At 43.1% G+C, this 22,538-nt stretch overlaps 1 protein-coding gene across 14 annotated transcripts in view; it reads right to left on the minus strand.

Moving 5' to 3' along the window:
* Positions 1-13,033: 13,033 nt before the first annotated feature.
* The window catches only part of AUH (AU RNA binding methylglutaconyl-CoA hydratase), a 215,820-nt gene continuing 206,315 nt past the window's right edge, over positions 13,034-22,538 (minus strand). For 8 of the 14 annotated variants that reach the window (XM_064291040.1, XM_023539403.2, XM_023539402.2 and 5 more), the window contains 3 exons: positions 16,494-16,544; positions 14,763-14,810; positions 13,035-13,665 (listed from right to left, as the gene is read on the minus strand). In XM_064291040.1, coding sequence (XP_064147110.1) covers positions 13,588-13,665; positions 14,763-14,810; positions 16,494-16,544 — 177 coding nt within the window. In that variant the 3' untranslated portion in view covers positions 13,035-13,587. Of the gene's footprint in view, positions 13,666-14,762; positions 14,811-16,493; positions 16,545-18,138; positions 18,367-22,538 lie in introns of those variants that run through there. The other 6 variants (XM_064291037.1, XM_064291036.1, XM_010599969.2 and 3 more) reach the window with 2 other exon arrangements.

The following is a 22,538-nucleotide window of genomic DNA, read 5'->3' on the forward strand; positions in this document are numbered from 1 at the left end:
CCAAGCGTCTAACAGTGGAAATGAATTAAACAGTGGAAGAAAAGTTCATACTTTTCCTGAAACATAAAAGACTTACAAATGCTAGCAGTTCAATAATTAATTCTTTATTTTTACTACTTGAGTGCTGTACTTACGGATTGATTTGCTTTGGTTTATAGCTATTAATTTAGCCTCTAAGGGTTTAAAGAGCACAGATCTCTCATAAATCAACCCAACCTCATGATGAGGCAGAGGAAGCCTCAGCTGTAGCAGCACATTTCTGCTTCCTGGGCCTGTCTTCATGGGTCCTTAGGTACTGTAAACAGTTGAGTGCTCAGCTACTGACCAAAAGGTTTGCAGTCTGACTCTACCCATAGCTGCCTCAGAAGGAAGCCTGGTGATCTACTTCCAAAAGGTCACAGCAATTGAAAACCCCAAGGACTGAAGTTCTACTCAGACACACGTGGGGTCACTATGAGTCACAATCGCCCGGTGACTACTGATTTGTTTTTGGTTGGGCCTATCCTCAGAGTGCAAATGCCAAAGACCACACAGCAGTAAACCCTGGTCTTCTTTGATTGCGGCTAACCTTGACATTGCTTCAAAAGACCTCCTTAAAGTGGTAAAAAGTGAAGATGTCACTTTGAGGACTAAAGTGTGCCTGTCCCAGGCCATGGTATTTTCAACTGCTTCGTGTGCATGTGAAAGTGGACAGTGAATAAGGAAGTCTGAAGAAGAATCGATGCCTTTGAATTATGGTGTTGGTGAAGAATATTGAATACACCATGGACTGCCAGAAGAGGGAACAAATCAGTTTTGGAAGAAGTACAGAGAGAATGGTCCTTAGAAGCAAAGATGGCGAGACTTGGTCTCATATACTTTGGACATGATATCAGGAGGGACCAGTCTGTGGAGAAGGACATCATACTTGGTAAAGCAGAGGGTCAGTGAAAAAGGAAGATCCTCAGCGAGATGGATTGACACAGTGGCTGCAACAATGGGCTCGAATGTAGCAAACATCGTGAGGATGGTGCAGGACTGGAGGAGGCCTGGTGGTACAGTGGTTAAGCACTTGGCTATTACTGAAAGATGAGTGGTTCGAACCCACCACCTGCTCCATGGGAGAAAGATGTGGCACCGTGGCATCACGAGGGCTGATGTCACCCAGTGCAGTAAGCCATGGTGTTATCCCCCGCATGGACCTCCTCCCGTACCAAACCATACAGAATCCTTAGTAATTTTTTTTTTTTACTAATGTCACTCATAACTAGTAATTTCTGTATGTTACTCCTTCTTTTCCTTTAATTATTACTTCCTTCTCAAAAAAAGTTATTGCTATAGGTTCACAAATACTAATTACCACAATATTGTAGCCAAAACACCAGAAAATTTGACAAAATCATTGACTATAAAAACACTGGCAACATGCTTTTAGTGCCTGCAGATGGAATCACGTGATTTGAAGCATCCTTGTATTTGGGTAAAATGATAGTTCTGGGAATGAGCCTAGATGTGCAATTGCTGGGTCACATGGTACATAAGGAAAACCTGGTGGCTAAGTGGTTAAGAGTTTGGCTACTAACCAAAAGGTTGGCAGTTTGAATCCACCAGGCGCTGTTTGGAAACCCTATGGGGCAGCTCTACTCTGTCCTACAGGGTCACTATGAGTCAGAATCGACTCAACAGCAATGGGTTTTGGCTTGGTTTATGGTGTAGCTACTTTGAAAACCAGTTTGGCAGTTCTTCAAGTTAAGCATTGAGTTACCATTACAAAAAAAAAAAAAATCCACTGCTGTCGAGTTGATTCTGACTCATAGCGACCCTATAGGACAGAGTAGAACTGGCCGATAGAGTTTCCAAGGAGCCCCTGGTGGATTCGAGCTGCTGACCTCTTGGTTAGGAGCTGTAGCACTTAACCGCTACGCCACCAGGGTTTCCTTGAGTTACCATATGTCCCAGCAATTCTACTTCTAGGTACATAGCCAGAACTAATAACATATGTCCACAAAGGAACTTGTAAATAGATATTCACGGAAGCACTATTTATAATAGGCAAAAAGTAGAAACCAACCAAAGTAAATTAGTTGTTGAGGTGGAGTGAGGAGCTGGGGTGGGCGGGGGGTGGGGGGGTGGGGGGGTGGAATGGGGGTGACTGCTAATGAGTATGGGTATTCTTTTTGGGGTGAATAAAATGTTCCTTAATTAGATAATGGCGATGGTTGTACAGCTTTGTGAACATGCTAAAAACCTAAACTCTACACTTCAAAAGTTTGAATTTTATGGTATGTGAATAATATCTCAAAAAATCACCTGAGTGGCTTTTTCCTCAATCCCTATTCCAGGGCTCCAAATCCAGAATCTTCCAGGAATCCAATTCCAGGATCTTCCTTTACGGGTACGGAATGGGATCCGAGAATTTTCCTGGGGCTACCTCTTCCAGGTGCCAGCATCCTTAGGCATCCCTGCTCTCGGGCTTGAGGAACAGACCAGATTAGGTCTCTTTATAGAGTCATCTTCCTTTTGCAGGTGCTCAAGGTCATAAAGTGAGAGAGGCAGGTCCAGGGCCAGGACTTGGCTCTTCTTCTGGTATACTTAACCACTGTGAAACTCCTCACATCTAATCTCCAAAGCTTGCTATCACTGGGGGAAACAGGATACAGTTAAAAATGTCAGGCCTGCCCAGGTTTTCAGGAAATTTAACATACATTTCCATATCTTCACATGCAAATGTTTTTAAACACACATGCAGAGTATGTGGGAGTACGTCATGGTAACAAAAGAGCACACATTGCTTGGGGTTTTGAGGCGACCAGTTCATTCTAAGCATGGACGAACAGACGCAGCCAGAAGCCACAGCGTCTAAACGAGCACAGGAGGCCAGGGCCACGGAGGGGCTGTTCAAACACCTGCTTTGCTAGTCTGCCTTTTTTAGAAGAGTGGTTTAGCAATCACAAGTCACATTATACATTGCCACAAATATCAGAGGAAAAGAAAGTAACTTTTCAGTTACATGCAGACCCATATTGGTGTTAAGCAAACATATAGCAGAACTATTGATAAGTATTGAGAATAAAAATACAAATCATACCTCTTCAGTAATTAGAATTTCTTTCCACCTAGTCAGATGTGGGCTGCTATCTCTCATAAAACCCCATTGCTGTTGAGTCGGCTTCAACTCATAGCAACCTATAGAACAGAGTAGAACTGTCCCATAGAGTTTCCAAGGAGCAGCGCTGGATTCAAACTGCCGACCTTTGGTTAGCAGCTGAAAGCTCAACCACTGCACAACCAGAGCTCCAATTTCTCATACCATCTATATATTTTTTGTATTTTTAAAGCATTCAAATTATGGCCATTATTAAGTATGTTTTAGGCTTCCAAAAACGTATATTTCAGAAAAGCTTTGCTAGACAACTCAAAGGAAATGTTACTCAATGCAGAAGAGGCTGTCAGGAATCTGAACTTCTCTCGCTTGCCAAACAGTTCTTCACTTTCTGTAAATTGCACAGTTCAGAGGCTGAAAGTGAAAGTGGTTCAATGCTATTTTTGAAAAGGCCAAGAGAGTACACTTGCCAGTTTTCAAATTCCTCTGAAACCTTTTCTTGTGAACATTACAACTAGAGGAGAATAATCCCCGAGCGGCAAGCGGATGACACGGTCATTTTAATACTTCTCTCCAAAGTGTTCATTTACTTAATCTGTGAAATGGGTACATGAGAGAGGGTATTTACACAGCATTTTACAAATCAGTCTTTTAAAGGCATAAGGGGAATGAGCTATTTAAAGGAACCTTGGCAGCAAGATGTTGGTGATGAGCTGAAGTCTGGGCAGGAAGCCTGCCCTGTTCGTGGTGTGGCCATGGCTCGCCGTAGGAGGCCCAGATTCTGCCAGGGCTTCACTGACAAGGGAAGACATCTAGGTGTCACATGAAACCTAATAAGGTGATGAGAGAATGGTGTGCTTTTCTCAGGGCAGTTCCCCCAAACAGCCCCCAAACTTGGTACTATAAGCATGGCATTCAGGCATGATGAAGGTTTTTCCTAAAAGATGAGAAGAACTAAGATGGCTTAAGCTACGGCTTATCCAAAGGGCCAAGGGAGACAACCAGATAAATCTTTGGCAGGTACCTGTTCTCTTTGCCTCCTAAGACCAACTCAGCAGTGACCAGCATTTGTAATGAGACCCTATAGTTCATATTTAAGGGGGTGTGATTTGGTATCATGTCACAGACGAAGAACCTTCAGGTTAGAACAGCTGCACCCCCCACCCCCAAATTCCCAGCGTAACAGCCCAGCCCCAGGGTAGCCTGATTTGTCTCTAACACTTTGGCGGCAGGAAGCAGTTTCTGGAGCAGAAACACTCAAAACAGCTCCCACGCTACTGACTTCAGCACTTATCTCTTGTTTCTCTGGACTGAGCCCAGTCTTTCCCCGGAGACACCTCAACGTCCGAGTTCCTCAGGGAAGTGCAGTAGCAAGGAGGTTCAATGGGAGCTGCAGGCAGAGTGGCAGTGGGCCCTCATGGCTTCCTCAACCCACCTGGCGGCCTCTGTGGCACCTTTGAAGGTCCCAGTTCCAAAGACTAAACTGGGACAAAGACTGTACTGAAGACAGCTACCACGCTTCCTTAGACTTCTTGTTTTCAGGAGCTCAGCTCAGGCTCTTATGCAAGTCCCTGCTCTAGACATGGTGGCGAGACCTGCTTCCACGTCCCAGCTGGTCTCTGAATGTATGAAATAAATAAAACACTCCCTCACGTCTGTATTAGGTCTTGCAAGTTACAGAGAGAGATACATCACATCGAATCTGATTGAATCTTTGCAATGATTGTCAACAACTAGTAAATTCCTTCACAAATGAAGACAGGCTCCAAAGGATGAAATGCTTTTCACAAGGCCTCACTGCATTTTGGAGGAGTTGAAACTTGACCAGAGAGCCCCCATGTGCTTTCCAGAAAACCACAGAGCGAGCCTATGACCACATAAAATTGTGACTTTGAGACCAAATACAAGAGTCTAGGTGAGATTGCTCATACAGAATGGAGCAAGACACTTGAATTTCCCCAGAAGTAGCCTGGGATCACAGTGTATTTCTGGAAGCTCCCTCATGCACTCACCTTCCGTGGAGTTTACACTTGTTTCTCTTTTTACAGGTCTTGCAATCAAAGCACAAGTCCTCATACTTAAACTTAGGAGCTGGCATTGGGGGAACTAAGACTAAAGGTCATACACTGATCACTGCGACCATCCTAACAGATTTGATGCGGCATTCACACTTGCCAGGGTTATCTCTACATAAACTACTGGGTAGTCATTAAAAACGGGCCCTAGATGCAGGATAACCCATACCCCACTTCCATCAAGTAAATTCTGACTCATAGCAACCCTATAGGACAGAGTAGAGCTGCTCCTAGGGTTTCCAAGGAGTGGCTGGTGGATTTGAACCGCCAACCTTTTGGTTAGCAGCTGCTCTTAACTACTACGCCACCAGAGCTCCATGCCTGGCATAAATTTAGCTCTCTGCCTCAGTTCCTTAAACTATACTTCGATGGCCTCTTTTCTTCAGGTTTCTGTGAGTCTCAGATGTGAACACACATGTGCAGTGCCTTGTACAGAGGAGACCTCAGTGGGTGTTGGCTGTAACCATTACACTGCCCGGGGCTAGGTCATCAGATCCTTTGATAAGCATACTTTCAATATCTTTCCAAATCACAAGAACATAGCTGAAGAAACCAGGGAAAAGGACATTAGTCCCTCTGGGTTGAGGACACACAAGTCGCTAACCTTTGGTTATGTTGTTCAGCCATTTTTAAGCTGAACAGCAATCAAAAGGTCATTAGGCCTGGGTTCAAATCCCAACTTCGCCACACATCTGCTATAGGGCTTTGGGCAAGTAATTAGTCCCTGCTCCAGTCTCTACCTCTGTAAAACGGGAATAATAATAGCACCTATCCTCCCAGGGATGTTGTGAAGATTAGTAATGCATGCAAAGCCCCTAGCAGGTATTAAGGGCTTCATCTACGTTAGTGTTATCATAATACCCAGTCCTTACTCCTTCGTCTTATTCACAAGGGTATCTTCAGTGACCTTGTCAAAATGTTCCTTAAATCAAAACTGCTACATGTCCTAGTTATCTAGTGCTGCTGTAACAGAAATTCAAGAAGGTGGCTTTAACAAATAGAAAAGTATTTTCTCACAGCTGAGGCCAGGAGTCTAGAATCCAGGGTGCTGGCTCTAGGGGAAGGCTTTCTCTCTCTGCAGCCTCTGGAGGAAGGTCCTTATCTCTCTTTTGAGCTTCTGCCTCCTCTGCAATCTTCATGTGGCTTGGTATCTAGCTTCCCCCTTCTCTGCTTGCTTAATCCTTGCTTAATCTGCCCATTTATATCTCAAGAGACTGATTTCAAACACACCCTACACTAATACTGCCTCATTAACATAATAAATAAAACCCATTTCCAAATGGGATTATATAGAGGTTAGGATTTACAACACATATTTTTGAGGGACACAATTCAATCCATAACACTGCATAATAATGTGTTTCTATATTGAAACAGGCTTGTTCCTGTGAACTCCCTTTGCTTCCACCCCAGGAACTGTCATTGCCTGAACCAGCATTACAAGGGCCAGTCCTGGAGAAGGGGTGTGGGTCTTGTTTGTCCTGGGCACCCAGTTCTCTCAGGCTGTCCTAAGACTTCTTCTGAAAAGCAAATACCGCACGCAATGTTGCTTGAGGGTTATGTACTCTCCCTCTAAAGGGCACCAGAATTTGTGGAGTTTCCCCCCAAAAAAGAACTACGAAAATACAAAGACAATGAAAGCAGTAGATCTTTAGATTTCAGACACACAGATATTTTAAGCAGAGGGTTTGATACTTTCTCCCAAAATACCCCAAATCACAATCTGTAATCTAATAAGTAATCTACACAGAAAAGTGGTCCTTACATTATTTCAACAAAATATTAACAACTGAGTAAGTAACTTTAAAAAGCTTAGGTATTTTTCTTTTGTGACACTATTATTCAAATTTACCCACCAATCACTAGGGCCAAAGATGAAGAAACTGAAGATTTTTACCAACTTCTGCAATCTGAAATTGAACAAACATGCAGTCAAAATGCAATGATAATTACTAGCGATTAGAATGCAACAGTTGGAAACAAAGAAGGATTGGGTAGTTTGAAAATATGGCCTTGATGATAGAAATGATGCTGGAGATCACATGATAGAATTTTGCCACACCAATGACTTAGTCATTTCAAATATCTTTTTTCAACAACATAAAAGGCAACTATTCATGTGGATCTTGCTGGATGGAATACATAGGAATCAAATTGGCTACATCTGTGTAGAGAGACAATGGAGAAGCTCAATATCATCAGTCAGAACAAGGCCAGGAGCCGACTGTGGAACAGACCATCAATTGCTCATATGCAAGTTCAAGTCGAAACTGAAGAATATTAGGACAAGTTCACAAGAGCCAAAGTAAGACACTGAGTATATGCCACCAGAATTTACAGACTGTCTCGAGAATAGATTTGATGCATTGAACATAAATGAATGAAGACAAGTTGTGGAATGACATCAAGGACATCATACATGAAGAAAGCAAGAGGTCATTAAAAAGAAAGAAAAGACCAAAATGGATGTCAGAAGAAACTCTGAAACTTGCTCTTGAATGTAGAGTACCTAAAGCTAATAGAAGAAACGATGAAGTAAAAGAGCTGAACAGAAGATTTCAAAGTTCAGCTTGAGAAGACAAAGTAAAGTATTATAACGAAACGTGCAACGATCTGGAGTTAGAAAACCAAAAGGGAAGAACACACGTGGCATTTCTCAAGTTGAAAGAACTGAAGAAAAAATTCAAGCCTTGATTTGCACTACTGAAGGATTCTATGGGCAAAATATCGACTCATGAAGCATCAAAAGAAGATGGAAGGAATACCTAGAGTCATTGTACCAAAAAGAACTGGTCGATGTTCAAGCATTTCAGGAGGTGGCATATGATCAAGAATCGATGATACTAAAGGAAGAAGTCTAAGCTGCACTGAAGGCATTGGCGAAAAACAAGGCTCTAGGAATCGACGGAATACCAGTTGAGATGTTTCGACAAAGAGATACAGCGTTGGAAGCACTTGTTCATCTATGCCAATAAATTTGGAAGACAGCTACCTGGCCAACCTACTGGAAAAGATCCATATTTGTGCCCATTCCAACAGAATCTGGAAATTATTGAACACTATCATTAATATTACACACAAGTAATATTCTGCTGAAGATAATTAAAAAACAGTTGCAGCAGTGCACGGACATGGAATTGCCTGAAATTCAGGCCAGGTTCTGAAGAAGATGTACGAAAGGATATCATTTCTGATGTTAGAAGGATCCTGGCTGAAAGCAGAGAGTACCAGAAGGATGTTTACCTGTGTTTTACTGACTAGGCAAAGGTGTTTGACTGTGTGGATCAAAACAAATTATGGATAACATTGTGAAGAATGGGAATTCCAGAACACTTAACTGTGCTCATGAGGAACTTGTACATAGAATAAGATGCAGTCGCTGGAACAGAACAAGGGGATACTGAGTGGTTTTAAATCAGAAAAGGTGTGCATCAAGGTTGTATCCTTTCACCTTACTTACTCAATTTGTATCTGAAAAAATAATCTGAGAAGCTGGACTATATGAAGAAAGGTCAGTGTAAAAGAGGAAAACCCTCAACGAGAAGGATTGACACCGTGGCTACAATGGGCTCAAACACAACAATTGTGAGGATGGCTCAGGACCATGCAGTGTTTCGTTCTCCTTTACATAAAGTCACCGTGAGTCAGAGCCGACATGAGGGCACTTGACAACAACAGTGTAGACTTAGTCTTTAAAATACTGTGGGAAAGAATTATCAGTGCTATTTTGATCCCAGTGCCATTGAGTCCACACCGACTCACAGCGACCCTATAGGCCAGAGTAGAACTACCCCGTAGAGTTCCCAAAGAGCGCCTGGCAGATCTGAGCTGCCCATAAAGCCCAGTAAATACTGACATACATATTAGTTACTATTTAACTAGGTTGGTACACAAACAATAATAGTTTGGTTAAATATTTTAAAAAGAAGTCTGCCTGCCGGGGTTTTTTTGACCCCAAAGAAGAGAATATGTAAGTCACTCACCAGAAGTGGGTGAAAAAGTCAGGTGAGGAAAAGGGTAAATGGCCGACCAGTTACAAACTCACAGGAAAAATATAGTTTTCTCTAAGTATCACGTCCGTGAATTGACACTTCCCTACCTTGGCCCCATGTACAAAGCCTCTTCTAAGGGCTTTTAGAAAAACAACACTTGGTGCCAAGCCAATTTTGTGCTAGCTAGGAGAGAGCAAGAAGGGCTTGATTCTTGGGAAAACCAGGCCCATTTACCGTTGAAAACAAACTGTCACTGAACTATATCACAGAAAACCTAATTCTTATTCTGCCTGTTAGAACTTTTCTCCTCTCAGAACCTTAGTAACTCAGAAACCTCTCTCTTTCCAAGTTGTTGTTGTTGTTAGGTGTCGTTGAGTCAGTTCCAACTCATACCGACCCTACGGGACAGAGTAGAACTGCCCCATAGGGTTTCCAAGAGCCCCAGCTCTTAAGCACTGTGGCATCAGGGTTTCCTGAAATAATTTAGTGCTGGTTAATTTATAACTTCTCTACAAAAGAGAATCAGAGCCCTGGTGGTGCATCGCAACCGACTTGATGGGAACAGGTTTGGTCTTTTGGTTTCAATTATTTCAGGAGGAGCCCTGGTGGCACAATGGTTAAGGGCTTCGCTGCTAAGTGGAAGGTTGGGGGTTGGAACCCACCAAGCTGCTCCATGGGAGAAAGATGTAGCAGTCTGCGTTTGTAAAGATTATGGACTTGGAAACCCTATGTGCCAGAGGTGCTCTGTCCTATAGGGTTGCTATGAGTCGGAATTTGACTGACGGCAATGGGTTTGGGGTTGAAATTACTTCAAGACCAGTAGGTCTCATGCTCTGATAAAGCAAACTGTTTTTCTTCTTTATATTTAGCTTTCATCCTCTGAATTACATTCTGCTCAATTAGTTCTTCTCCCTGAGAGTTTTGTTTACTTTAATCTGGACAAGTGAGTCTGTCCACCACATCCTGGCTCTGCTGGCTTCTGACATGGTCTCAGCATAAGGATGCTGGAAAAGCTGCCCTGGCTGACGCACCCCAGGCAGGGGCAGAGCCACCTCCAAAGCCCCCAGCTGCCAGCCTTGGGGAGAGAGTGTTAAGCCTATCCTGTATCAAAGGGCTGTCTGTGCTGAAAGAAGATCAGACATTTATACAGACAGTTGGGCAGACACTTTCCTTCTCGCTGTCTCTGAGGTCACTATAGGATGGTGTCTTAGCCTCCACGTGCTCCTGTGACTTAGTCAGAACTCATTGGGAAATTAAGTGGTGCTCAGTCAGCAACAGTGGACCAGAGGATGAACCCAAGTTAGGAGGGACGGACCATTCAGCTCACTCTTAGTATTTCCCCCCATGAACATAATTATTTCCCACTCGGTTAAAATGGAAATGGCATTTTAACATGTTGCAGACAAAATGGCCCTGAAATCCTTAAAAGACTATCAAAACAAGTGTCAGCATTTTATTTGCAAAATTATCATGCCTGAAATGAATAGCTCAGCGAGGTTATCAGCTAACAATTGTGGGTGCCACCAGACAGGATCACCAATGAGCCGAACGTAAATTTTAATAAGCCCCTTTGATAGTACGCTGACCAGCCGAGCAATCATCATCAATCTGCATAGCCTCAGCGGCTACGGGGAGAGAGCAAGCTGCACTCTCCATTGAGTGTGCTGTACACATGTATTAGGGAAGGCAACCGGGCCGCATCAGTTAGGGTAAGCTCATGTTTGTCATCTTGAGAGCTTAATTTCCCAAATTGAAAAAAGTTCCAGTGATTTTAAAAACTAAAAGTCCATACGCTTTCAAACAGCAATGAAATCACCATGAGTAGAAAACCACACAGTAAAACAGGCAGTCGCTCAGTGTTATGGATGGAATTGTGTCCTCCCCAAATGTGTGTCAACTTGGCTAGGCCATGATTCCCAGTACTGTGGGGCTGTCCTCCATTTTGTGATCTGATGTATTTACCCTACATGTTGTAAATCCTAACCTCTATGATGTTAATGGAAACCCTGGAGGTCAAGTGGTCAAGAGCTAAGGCTGCTAACGGAAAGGCTGGCAGTTCTAATCCACCAGGCACTCCTTGGAAACCCTACGGGGCAGTTCTACTCTGTCCCATAGGGTCACCATGAGTCGGAATCGACTCAACAGCAACTGATTTTTGTTTTACTGATGTTGATGAGGCAGGATTAGAGGCAGTAATGTTAATGAGGCAGGACACAATCTATAGGATCAGGTTGTATTTTCAATCAATCCCTTTTGAGATATAAAAGAGAACTGAGCAGAAAGGAGAGGGACCTCGTACCACCAAGGAAGAGGTGCCAGCAGTACCTCCTTTGGACCCAGGGTCCCTGTGCTGAGAAGCTCCTAGACCAGAAGATTTATAACAAGGACCTTCCACCAGAGCTGACAGAGGAAGAAAGCTTCGCCTGGAGCTGGGGCCCTCAATTCAGACTTCTAGCTTCCTAGACTGTGAGAGAATAAAGTTCTGTTCACCAAAACCATCCACTTGTGGTACTTCTGTTATAGCAGCACTAGATAACTAAGACATTCGGTATGCCAGCATCTGAGAGGAGAATAATTTATTAGTGTGTGTAGACATCACAGGGATGAAGCACGGCTGCAGTGTCCAGGCTGACCACGGGACACCAGGGACTAACACATGGGTGAAGCGCAGGTCTGCAGTGTCCAGGCTGACCACAGGACACCAGGGACTAACACATGGGTGAAGCGCAGGTCTGCAGTGTCCAGGCTGACCACGGGACACCAGGGACTAACACATGGGTGAAGTGCAGGTCTGCAGTGTCCAGGCTGACCACGGGACACCAGGGACTAACACATGGGTGAAGCACAGGTCTGCAGTGAGCTGGGCTTCTCCAGGGCTGCCTGGCTCACATTTGGACATATGCCCCAGAAGATGGTCTGGTTTGAGAAGATGCACAGAAAACAAAGGTATCTAACATCATTCCAGGAAGCTGTAATACTCTCTTCCTTTTCACATTGAATTTACACTTCACCATCTCCCACACGCTTCAGAGCTGTTTTGCCTGGTCAGCGGCATTCTGTCAGAAGAGGAAGAAAGCATTCTAAGCTCCTCTCCTCTCACTGAAATCAGGTAAAAACGGCTGGGGTAAGGAAGCAGAGAACTCTACTCTTATCCATGGTCCTAGGACAATTCTCAGGGTCCAACCTTGGCTGCAAGGAGCCCTGCTGGTGCAGTTTAAGCACCTGGCTGCTAACCAGAAGGTTGGTGGTTCGAGCCTACCAGCTGCTCCATGGGAGAAAGATGTGACAGTCTCCTTTTCTAAAGATTATAGACTGGGAACCCTATCGTTCCCTATGAGTCAGAATTGACTAGATGGCACCAGGGACCTTGGTTGTATCATTTTCTTCCTTCCTTTTTGAATCGATCTGGCTCTTGGTTAAGGAGCCCTGGTGGTGCAGTGGTTAAGAGCTTGGGTGCGAACTGAAAGGTCGGTGGTTTGAACCCACCAGCCACTCCACAGGAGAGAGATGTGGCAGTCTGCTTCCATAAAGACTTACAGCCTTGGAAGCCCTATGGGGCAGCTCTACTCTGTCCTATAGGGTTGCTATGAGTCAGAATCGACTTGACAGCAATGGGGGGCAACGAGGCGTGGAGGGACCCTTGGTTGGAGTAGAATGCTAGGTAAGCCCAGGCCACTTCCTAGGAGGAAGTCTCAGAAGTACAACAGTTCTGGGCTTCACAAGCCTACTGGCACTAGTCTCTGACTGGTTTACATCCTCTCCTCGGCCATCCTGTATTCTAGCACTGACTATGTAAAGAAGTTACCTGACAGAGGACGGGCAAGGAAAGGTTGTTTCTTCTAAAATCCAACATGCAACCATTCATTCAATTCAAAAAGGAGAAAAGAAAAAGTTTCAAGTTCGTTTTCTTTTCACTAATTTTATTTATATTTGGTAATTTGCACTCAGAATCAGGTTGAGATGTATACATGTAAATGTCTGCATATGTGTGCGCATGTGTATGATCCTCTGGAAACTTTATTTGGTATAACTTCACATTTTTGGTATACAGAAATCATGTTTGTTTTCTTAATGCAGCACAGTAGACATATAATCAATATTATTTCCTAGAGTGTGCAATGTATAAATTATTCACATTAAAATATTAAAAGTAGAAAGCTTCATACGCAGGAAATTTTTAAAAACATACAGCGAAATCTGAACGTGTGATTTTGACAACATACACTACTAGCTTTATACAGCTGCAAGAACATGGCATGATATGCTTTTGGACAAAGTACACAACACAGGGGTCCATTCCAGAAGTTACCACACTGCAGGAATAATTCGCATTTCACTTTGGTTGGTGGAATTCCATGTGCTGAGGCATATAGGGCATCCGAAAGATACTTCCGCAAGTACACTTATTATGTTGGCATTTTAAAGATCTCCGTTTCTTCTATTCTCCTTTAAAACGAGGGGGTCTTTTCTCTTTAAAGGCAAGAAGACCTTCAAGTCTGTCTTTTGTTGGAATGGTCTAAGAAAAAGAAAACAGTACTTGTATCAAAAATTGAAAACACCTATAATAGTTTAACATGCTTTATTTGAGAAAATAAATTAGGAGCACAAAAAAAAAAAAAAAAAAAATTTTTTTTGTTTTTTTTTTACTAAAGGTCAGTGGTTTGAACCCATCGGTGGCACCGAGAGAGAAAAATGTGGCAGCCTACTCCTGTAAAGATTTATAGCCTAGGGCACCCTATGGGGGCAGTTCTACTCTGTTGTTGGGATGGACTTGATGGCACACAACCACAACAACTAGTCATTTGAACAATCTTCCTCATTATGTTACCAGATTTATCATTCTAAGTCCAAATACCCTTCTCAAATTTCTCTTCGGACTCTGAGGCTGTCCATTTCTAAGACACTTGTAACGTACTTCATTCATGGCACGTCTGCACTAATGACAGGTGGCGATTTATCAGCACAGACTGGGCATGGAGTGGAAGTCTGGACGGTGCTCACGATTTAGGACTCCTCCATGCCTGAACAGGAACAGATGTAATTTCCAAGTCTTAGGGAAGGTAAAACAAAACTCTTTTGCTACTCTGGATGCCCTAAAGCAAAGTTACATCTTTCAGAAAAATAAATAAATGAAAGCATTGTGTTCCTCTACAGAAAGCCTTAATGCCTACAAAAACAAAGCTGTGTACTTTAATTGCTGAACTTCCAGGGGCAGGAGATGAGGCTCAGACCTCAGGAAGAGCCCACAAGCCTCACACATGGAAGCATGCACGAGGCAGCCACACTGTTCACGGCCTCCTCCCACCAACACTCTACCATGGAGTCAGGACTCAAGACTACACCACAAAATACAAGGGCTACAGCGAATGGCACTGAAGCAATTACTCTCCTAGTTCTCTCAATTATGTAGACAAGAGTCGCTGGTCTGCTCTGTGCAACAAATCTGTCATTAGCACTGTAGCTGTCAACAGCAGAAGCAACCATCTGCATGACTCTGGAATGGGCATGAGGGAAGTTTGCTCAGGCCACAGAATTCATCTGGATTACACAGAAGGTAAACATTATCCATTTCTAAGAGTGCATCCTCACTGAGCCTGTGATTATTTTACATACCTGAGTATAACAAGCTTCTTCTATGGCTAATCCTGTTACCAAATCAACCTGAGGATAAAAAAAAATTCATTTCAGCAGGAAGTACCTTTAAAAAGGTGGTATATACAATATGGAAACCCTGGTGGCATCGTGGTTAAGAGTTACGACTGCTAACCAAAAGGTCAGCAGTTCGAATCCACCAGGCACTCCTTGGAAGCTCTATGGGGCCGTTCTACTCTGACCTATAGGGTCACTATCAGTTGGAATTGACTCGATGGCAATAGGTTTTATACAGAATATGGATTCAAATTTAATAACCCTATTCCAAAAGAGTGGAAACCCTGGTGGCATAGTGGTTAAGTGCTACAGCTACTAACCAAAAGGTTAGCAGTTCAAATCCACCAGGCACTCCTTGCAAACTCCATGTGGCAGTTCTACTCTAACCTATTGGGTCACTATGAGTCAGAATTGACTTGAAGGCAATGGGTTTGGATTCCAAAAGAATGGACCCCTTTGATGTGGTATGGCAGATCAGAATTATGACCAGTACCAGAGGCTCTGGAGCTAGGCTGCCTGGGTTCAAATCCTGACTCTATCACTTAGAAGCTGTGAAACTTTAGGTAAGTTATTTAGTCTCTCTGTGCCTCTCGGAATCGACTCGACAGCAGTGGGTTTTTTTTTTTTTTTTTTTGGTGCCTCAGAGAGGCATGTCTGAATATCTGGCTAATGGTAATACCTACCAAATAGGGGTGCTGTGAAGATTAAATGAGATAACCCAGATACAGGCTTTGTAAAAACACTTAAGATATAAATACATACATATATATATATATATATAACCTGGTAATTATCAAGAGCTATATAAGGTGTTTGTTATTTTAACTGTTACTATTATGTAAGCATTAAAACAAAATCAACTACTTTGTAAAATTATAAAACTATATTTATTGCTAACAAATGAAACCTCTTTTTACTGCTACGGAGGCCGGAAAGATACAGTAGCTCTTAGATCTGAAAGAAACAGCTTTCTTCAAAATTCCCATAGCCCTGGTGGCACAGTGGTTGAGAGCTGTAGCTGGTAATCAAAACGTCAGCAGCTTGAATCCACCAGCCGCTCCGTGGAAACCCTATGGGGCAGTTCTACTCTGTCCTATAGGGTTGCTGTGAGTTGGAACTGGCTCGTTGGCAACAGGCTTGTTGGTTTTAGTCAATGGGTGCCTGTGGTTCTCCCTTTCTGCGCCTGCCTCTGCCCTGGCCTGGGCTCCAAGCCTTTGGAGTCAACTCCCTGGGAACCTAGGATCCCTACAGATTTGCCTTGTCTATGTGGGTCTCCCTGCAGAAAGCACACTGAGATGTTAAAGGGGAGACAGCTAGAGTCGGCTCTGAGCGAGGACGTTTTCCTTGGTATGTTTTTAATACTATGATACCCGTGCTGAGAATACACAGAATGACTGCTGTTTTCTATGAACTACTAACTAATAAATCTATTAGCTCAATGGCAAAAATAACAAGCATGTTATAAACCACAGGGTACCTGTGAAATTACCAAACTCTGTAACTATGACACTGAATCAACAACACCATGAGCAGAATGAAATCAGCGATGTAGCTAAGAAGAACCTCAGTGGCTTTCAGTAATAGCAGCAAACAGCTATACCTTAAAACATTAAAAAAATATGTAGACATTTTAACAGGGTTCATTTAAATCACTCTCCGTTCCAAAAATAAAAAACAAGTGATACGGTAACTTACCTCCATCCCTTGATTAATTGCTAACTTTGCCACTCTCATTGCAACTGGTCCCTAAAATTCAGATTACAGAAACACAGATTTTCATTACTACTTATGCAAATTATGTTGTATATGCCAGTATCATTCAGAAATTCCCACTGCCGGATCCACGGCACAGAACCAACAATGGTTGTGGGGCAGCAGGTGAAGAATTTCCACGAAGTGGCAATTGTGAAAATGGTATTGCACAGCAAGTTATTTAGATTCCACAGGCATTCTGCTAGGCAGCGAGCTCTAGACTCTCCAAGGTCAGCAGGTAGTGCGTGTCCCCTAGAGGACTTACCATTCTCGAACGAACAATTCCCCCTAGAAGTTAGGAAGGGAAACGAAAAGGGACAGAAGACTGTTTGATCAATACCACACTGCTGAGTGATTACGACAGAAGCTTCGGCTGGAGGCGAGGCTGATGCTGTTGACTGATATGAGGTTCAGAAATAACCTATTCCAACACTAGTTCTGTATCCTTCCTCCATGAACATCAATGCTCAACTGACATGATGGTGTATTGGTAAGGATGTGTTGTACAGGCAGTGCTCCACATTACAAAAAAGCCTAAGGTCTAAATAAGTTCTTTCAGGATGTATAAAATCGACAGAGGAAAGACCTAGGATAGCCTCTGCGAGAAGAAAAACATCACTCTGGTCTTGTGGAAGCTGAACTGTTACCAAACTATCCTACAGAAAACCACAACCTCCCAGATAGAATCAGCTATTTTGTAAGTTCCTAAGAGTTGTTTATGGGTAGTAAACTTGAATTCAATGTCATATTTTAAATAGTCTTTTGAATTAAAATACAAAGTGGGCTTAAATAGCAGACCCAACAAAAGTCTCTAATGCCTGCTAGGTGAACAGATGAATTACTGAATACATGAAGCATGCCATGTTTTCTCATCTAGGGATTCCTATTCTCAAGTCTGACCTGTGTAAACGCTCCTCTTCAATCACATGCTTAAACATCCTTCCACAGGCCACAATTTTCCAAGGCTATGTTACTTTGACAAGAATCTCAGTCACGAGTCTTCTACATATGGTTGCGTTTTTTCAGGACCATCAATCCTTTTTAAACCATGCGCTCCTCTGCATGAGGACTCTTGTCCACTCGCCTATGATCCAAACAAAGAGCTCACCCACTCTCTCATGCACAGAATCCTGGAGCCCTCGTTGAAGTGCAGATCCTGATTTAGGAGGTCTGGGGTGGGGCCCGGGACTCTGAGTTTCTGTTAAGTTCCCAGGGGATGCCTGTGCTGCTGCTCCACTGTGGGTAGCAAGGTTTAGAAAACCTTGAAAAAACAGCAAAATGAAAAACACTACAGTAGAGATAACACTCGATTTCACTAGCTTCCCTATTAAAACGTAAAACTAATGCCTCTTCTTCATGGCCCTTTCTTAAAATGTAGAAGTAATATAACACAGAAATCATCTAGGAATACTAATTTTATAAGAGCTTTTTTTTTTCTAGTTATTTGGAAAGATAATCTCTCAGTGACAAACTAATGGTTATAAAAATAAAGACTATTCCATCTCAACTCTCATTTTGTAACTTTTACATATAGCTTCTCAGTTACACATTTTCTGAAGTCATTTAACATCTTATAAACCTGTTTGACCTGGAGAAAGCTGAATGTTAACAATTAGGAGTTCTCGGAGCAATATCCTTGAGATGAAAGATGATGAACACATGAACCAGGATGGATGTCAGCATGCGTTATCACATGGTGGAGGGTGGCTTGATGTCAGCTTACAAGTGGCAGAGGAGGAGGAAGGGAAGGAGATGCCACTGGTTCTCAGGCAGGGTGATGTTGTGGACACTGACGTCATTAACCACACTGAGGATCCTGGACAAAGAGCAAGTTCACAGAAATGAAGATAAATCTGAACTCCAGACGTGCTAGGGGGCTGGTGAGCTGTCTATGTGCAGCTCCAAATACGGGAGCTGAAAACTCAGGTAGGAAGATCAGGAGGGGCCATGAGTAATCAGAATTGGAATTATGCCACAACCTTTCTTAAACACACCCTTTTATTTCAATTGAGATATGTTTTGGTAATAAAGTTTTAAGGCAAGGGATGTCACTAAACCAATATTTAGTTAAACACTTAATTCTCCTGATTTAGTCTCTTTTTAGGTATACATTTTGCTAGTATTTTGAGGATAATACTAAAGCTACAGTGAATCTCTGTTTTTTTTTTTTTCCCTAACCAGTGAAAATCTTTATTTGCTCTCTCTACATTCATTCAACAAATCATTCCTGAACCCCTACTACTGAATGTAAGGCTCTGTCAGCTTATATAGGCAATAAATTATATAAGCTTCCTGCCCTAAAAAGCTTACAGCTTGTAAGTTAATTAAGAAGGACCAAAGTAGGGGCAATACCAGGAGATGTGGTTTTAGAAAACAAACTCAACAGTGAGCTCCCAGTCTGAGAATTATCAGGGACTGGCTGGATCATGGAAGAACTCGGTCTTGTCTGATTCCAAAAGGTGGCAGTGGGTATGGGAGGCAAGTATCAAGCCAGTGGTCATCACAAGGTAAGCCAAAGTCAGGAAGCCATTGACAGTTCAGCTGGCTGAAGTACAGACTTTCCAACTACGGTCTACGAAGCGCTACCTACCATCCCAGGAGATTTGAAAATGCTTGTTAGGAACTTAACTCTTCATAAGCTAACATAAAACGACCCAAAACGCTTCTGCTACATGGAAGTACAATGGTATTCGAGAGCACCACTGAGCAGGTAGGCACCCATAATGTACTAAGTCAGGTTACCTGACTGACAGGCTTTAGGATAAATGGCATAAATTCAGGCTTAAATATTAACAAAGCAGCTTTATCTGTTGGGGCTCCACATACAGTATCATCAGTAAAAAGGGAAGACTCTTTAGTTACTATTGGTTTAATGGTATACCAGGCACTTTTGATGCCTCTGGACCTCGTAGGTAGTAAATAAGTCTGGTTTCACCGCATTTAGCGCCAAGGTGGGTCCCTTTTGAAATGTGTGTAGCTCAGCAGATCAGAGTTAGAGCCTCACTGTTGTGTAGGTTGAGCGTTCTATTAGGTGATGCTTCCTGGATGTGTTAGTTTTGTAAACTTTATTTCTGTAAGATAAGGCTTGCAAGCATAATTACGGCTTTCCTGTGTAATAGTTAGGGTGCCACGATGGGTTTGTTTTGGCTTTTGTGTCATACTTGGAAAACCAGAGGTTCCCCACATAACCTAATGGAAAGGTGCCCACAATAAATTCTCTATGTAGTTCTTAGTGGTATATTGTCATAGCACAGATCAATGGCACCAGAGTGCCACTTGTCTTATTGGTGGCTTGTATTCCCAGATTATACTTCTCGAAATTTCTATTACCAACTACGATAGTTAAGGCTGTATGTCAACCTCGCTGGGCCATGATTCTCAGTGGTTTGGCAGCTGTGTAATGATGTCATTTGGCAGTTATGTAATGTTATAATCAACTCCATGATCAGATCTGCTATGAGCAGCCCATCAGTTAGAAGGGAGCTTCCTTAGGGGTGTGGCCTGCCTCTAGTATGTAAATGGATGTTCCTGCAAGGCTCTCGTTCTGGATCCTACATCCGGCTTGTCATCATCTGACCTCCAGTTCCTGGGGCTTCGGCCAGCAGTTTACCTGCCAATCTTGGGATTCAGCAGCCTCTGCAGCCTGTGTGCCAGTGGTCTGCCATATGACATGCTGGTCTTGTGTTTCTCATCCCCTGCAGCTGTGTGAACCTGGAGAAGCCTCCAGCCTGACAGCTGACCCACAGATATGGGACTTGCCAGCCTCTACAACCACGTGAGCCATTTCCTTGAAATAAATATCTCTCTCTGTATATACACACATACACTTCACTGGTTTTGATTCTGTAGAGAGCCCAGCCTGACATTTGGTACTGAAAGTAGTTCTAGAGAAAGAAAATTCTAAGGATGAGTTTTCTAAATTGGTTCTCAAGTCTTGTTAGTTTTAAAAGTGTTGATGGCTCTGCTTCCAATAGATCAAGTATTGGTGAGAGACAAGGCTCTGGGTGATCGTATGTTTGAAACTTTCCTACAATTTTGTTGGAATGAGAAGTATAAGGAAGCAGGTCGATTGGCCCTACTTTTGCTAGACAAAGTGGTGAAAGAAAGAGATGCGCTCAGGGCTTCAGAGTCCCAGCTCAAGCACTACATAAACAACTTCATACTTGCCACTTGTGGCCTGAAAGAAAGCTTTATCTCTTGTAGCAGCAGAGCTGATACTGCTGAAAGCCAAACCCAGACTCTTACTGTAAGAGGGGCTGAATTACAGCACCAATTGAATTCCCAACCTCAAGTGGCATCTGAAGTCAAAGTGAGAGCATTTATTAGGAAGAAATGGGATCCTGAAGCTTGGGATGGAGATATATAAGCAGATAATCAGGAAGCTGGAGACACTGAGTCGCTAAACTCCATTGAATGACCCCTGCCAACAGAACCAGGCCTCTCACTCCCATCTGAAGAGATTACTCCATCTTTGTCTACTAAGCCACCCTTCCCAGTAAAACCATTAGTCTCCCCACCCCCAAGTGATATTAACCCAGCTGTGTCTGAAGAGCCTTTGTGTGAATCATCCCTTGTGCAGGCTTCCGAGTCATAGCCTGCACCATCGCCTGAGGCAAAAGTCTTACAAGACATTGATTGATGTTCTCAGAACACATTCCCACCACTGATTTTATCTTCTAAACCTACAACTGGACCTAAGTCCCAGCGAGCCCCAAAAGGTGAAGTACAAAGCGTGGCCAGCAGGAGGTACACTACATTCTGAAAGAACTGCTTGACTTTTCTAATATGTACGAAGAGAAGCCTGGGAATATGTATGGGAATGGCTATTAAAGTAAGATAATGGTGCAAGGAACATAAAGTTGGATCAGTCTGAGTTTACTGATATGGGCCTACTAAGCACATATCCTTCACTTGATGTTACAGCTTAAAAGGTTAGAAAAGGACCTAACAGTTTATTTGGTTGGGCTGCTGAAGCATGGATTAAGTGGTAGCCTACACTAAATAAAGTTGAAGTGCCAGACCTGCCTTGCTGTACTGTAGAAAAAGGTATCCAAAGGCTTAGGGAAACTGGCATGCTAGAGTGGATTTATCAGGTTAGACCCACAGACCCACACAGAGAGTACCCAGAGGACACATCTTTTATCACAAAAGCAAGGTACAAACTTGTGAAGGGACCCTCAGCACCCTTGAAGTCTGTGATGATTGCTATTTTATGTAATTCAGATATGACAGTGGGAACTTCCTCAACCGGATTAAGACACCTAACTACAATGGGGCCGACTGTGGTAGGGGACAAGTGGGAGCACTCAATCGACAAAGACAAGGTGGGCACGGTTACCATAATGGACAGTGGAGTCAAAGCAGTAATCAAAACAGGCTGACTCATACGGACTTAGGGTGTTGGCTACTTAGTCACAGTGTCCCTAGGGGTTAAAGAGATGGGAAATCTACTAAACACTTATTTGATCTGTACAAGCAGATGAATTCTAGGTCAAGTAAATGGCACTGTAACTTCAACAGCCAGAATAGACAGTCATGGCCCCTCAATCAATTCCCAGACTTGAGCCAGTTTACAGACCACAACCCCTTGGATGAAGGACCCCATTGCACTGCCAAAATTTTATACTGTCTCCCAATCTTCCCCATCTACAGTCTTTTATGAGTGCAGTTCATCAGGGAAAATGAAATTAGACTCTCTTGGGATTACTGGACATTGGCTGTCTTAGTTACCCAGCACTGCTCTAACAGAAATACTACAAGTGGATGGCTTTAACAAAGAGAATTTTTTTTCTCTCAGAGTCGAGTAGGGTAGAAATCTGAATTCAGGGTGCCAGCTCCAGGGGAAGGCTTTCTCTCTCTGTCAGCTCTGGAGGAAGGTCCTTGTCATCAATCTTCCCCTGGTCAAGGAGCTTCTCTGTGCGGGAACCATGGGTCCAAAGGATGTGCTCTGCTCCCAGCACTGCTTTCTTGGTGGTATGAGGTTCCCAT

Source organism: Loxodonta africana, chromosome 9, assembly GCF_030014295.1.
Source record: "Loxodonta africana isolate mLoxAfr1 chromosome 9, mLoxAfr1.hap2, whole genome shotgun sequence".
Lineage (NCBI taxonomy): Eukaryota > Metazoa > Chordata > Mammalia > Proboscidea > Elephantidae > Loxodonta > Loxodonta africana.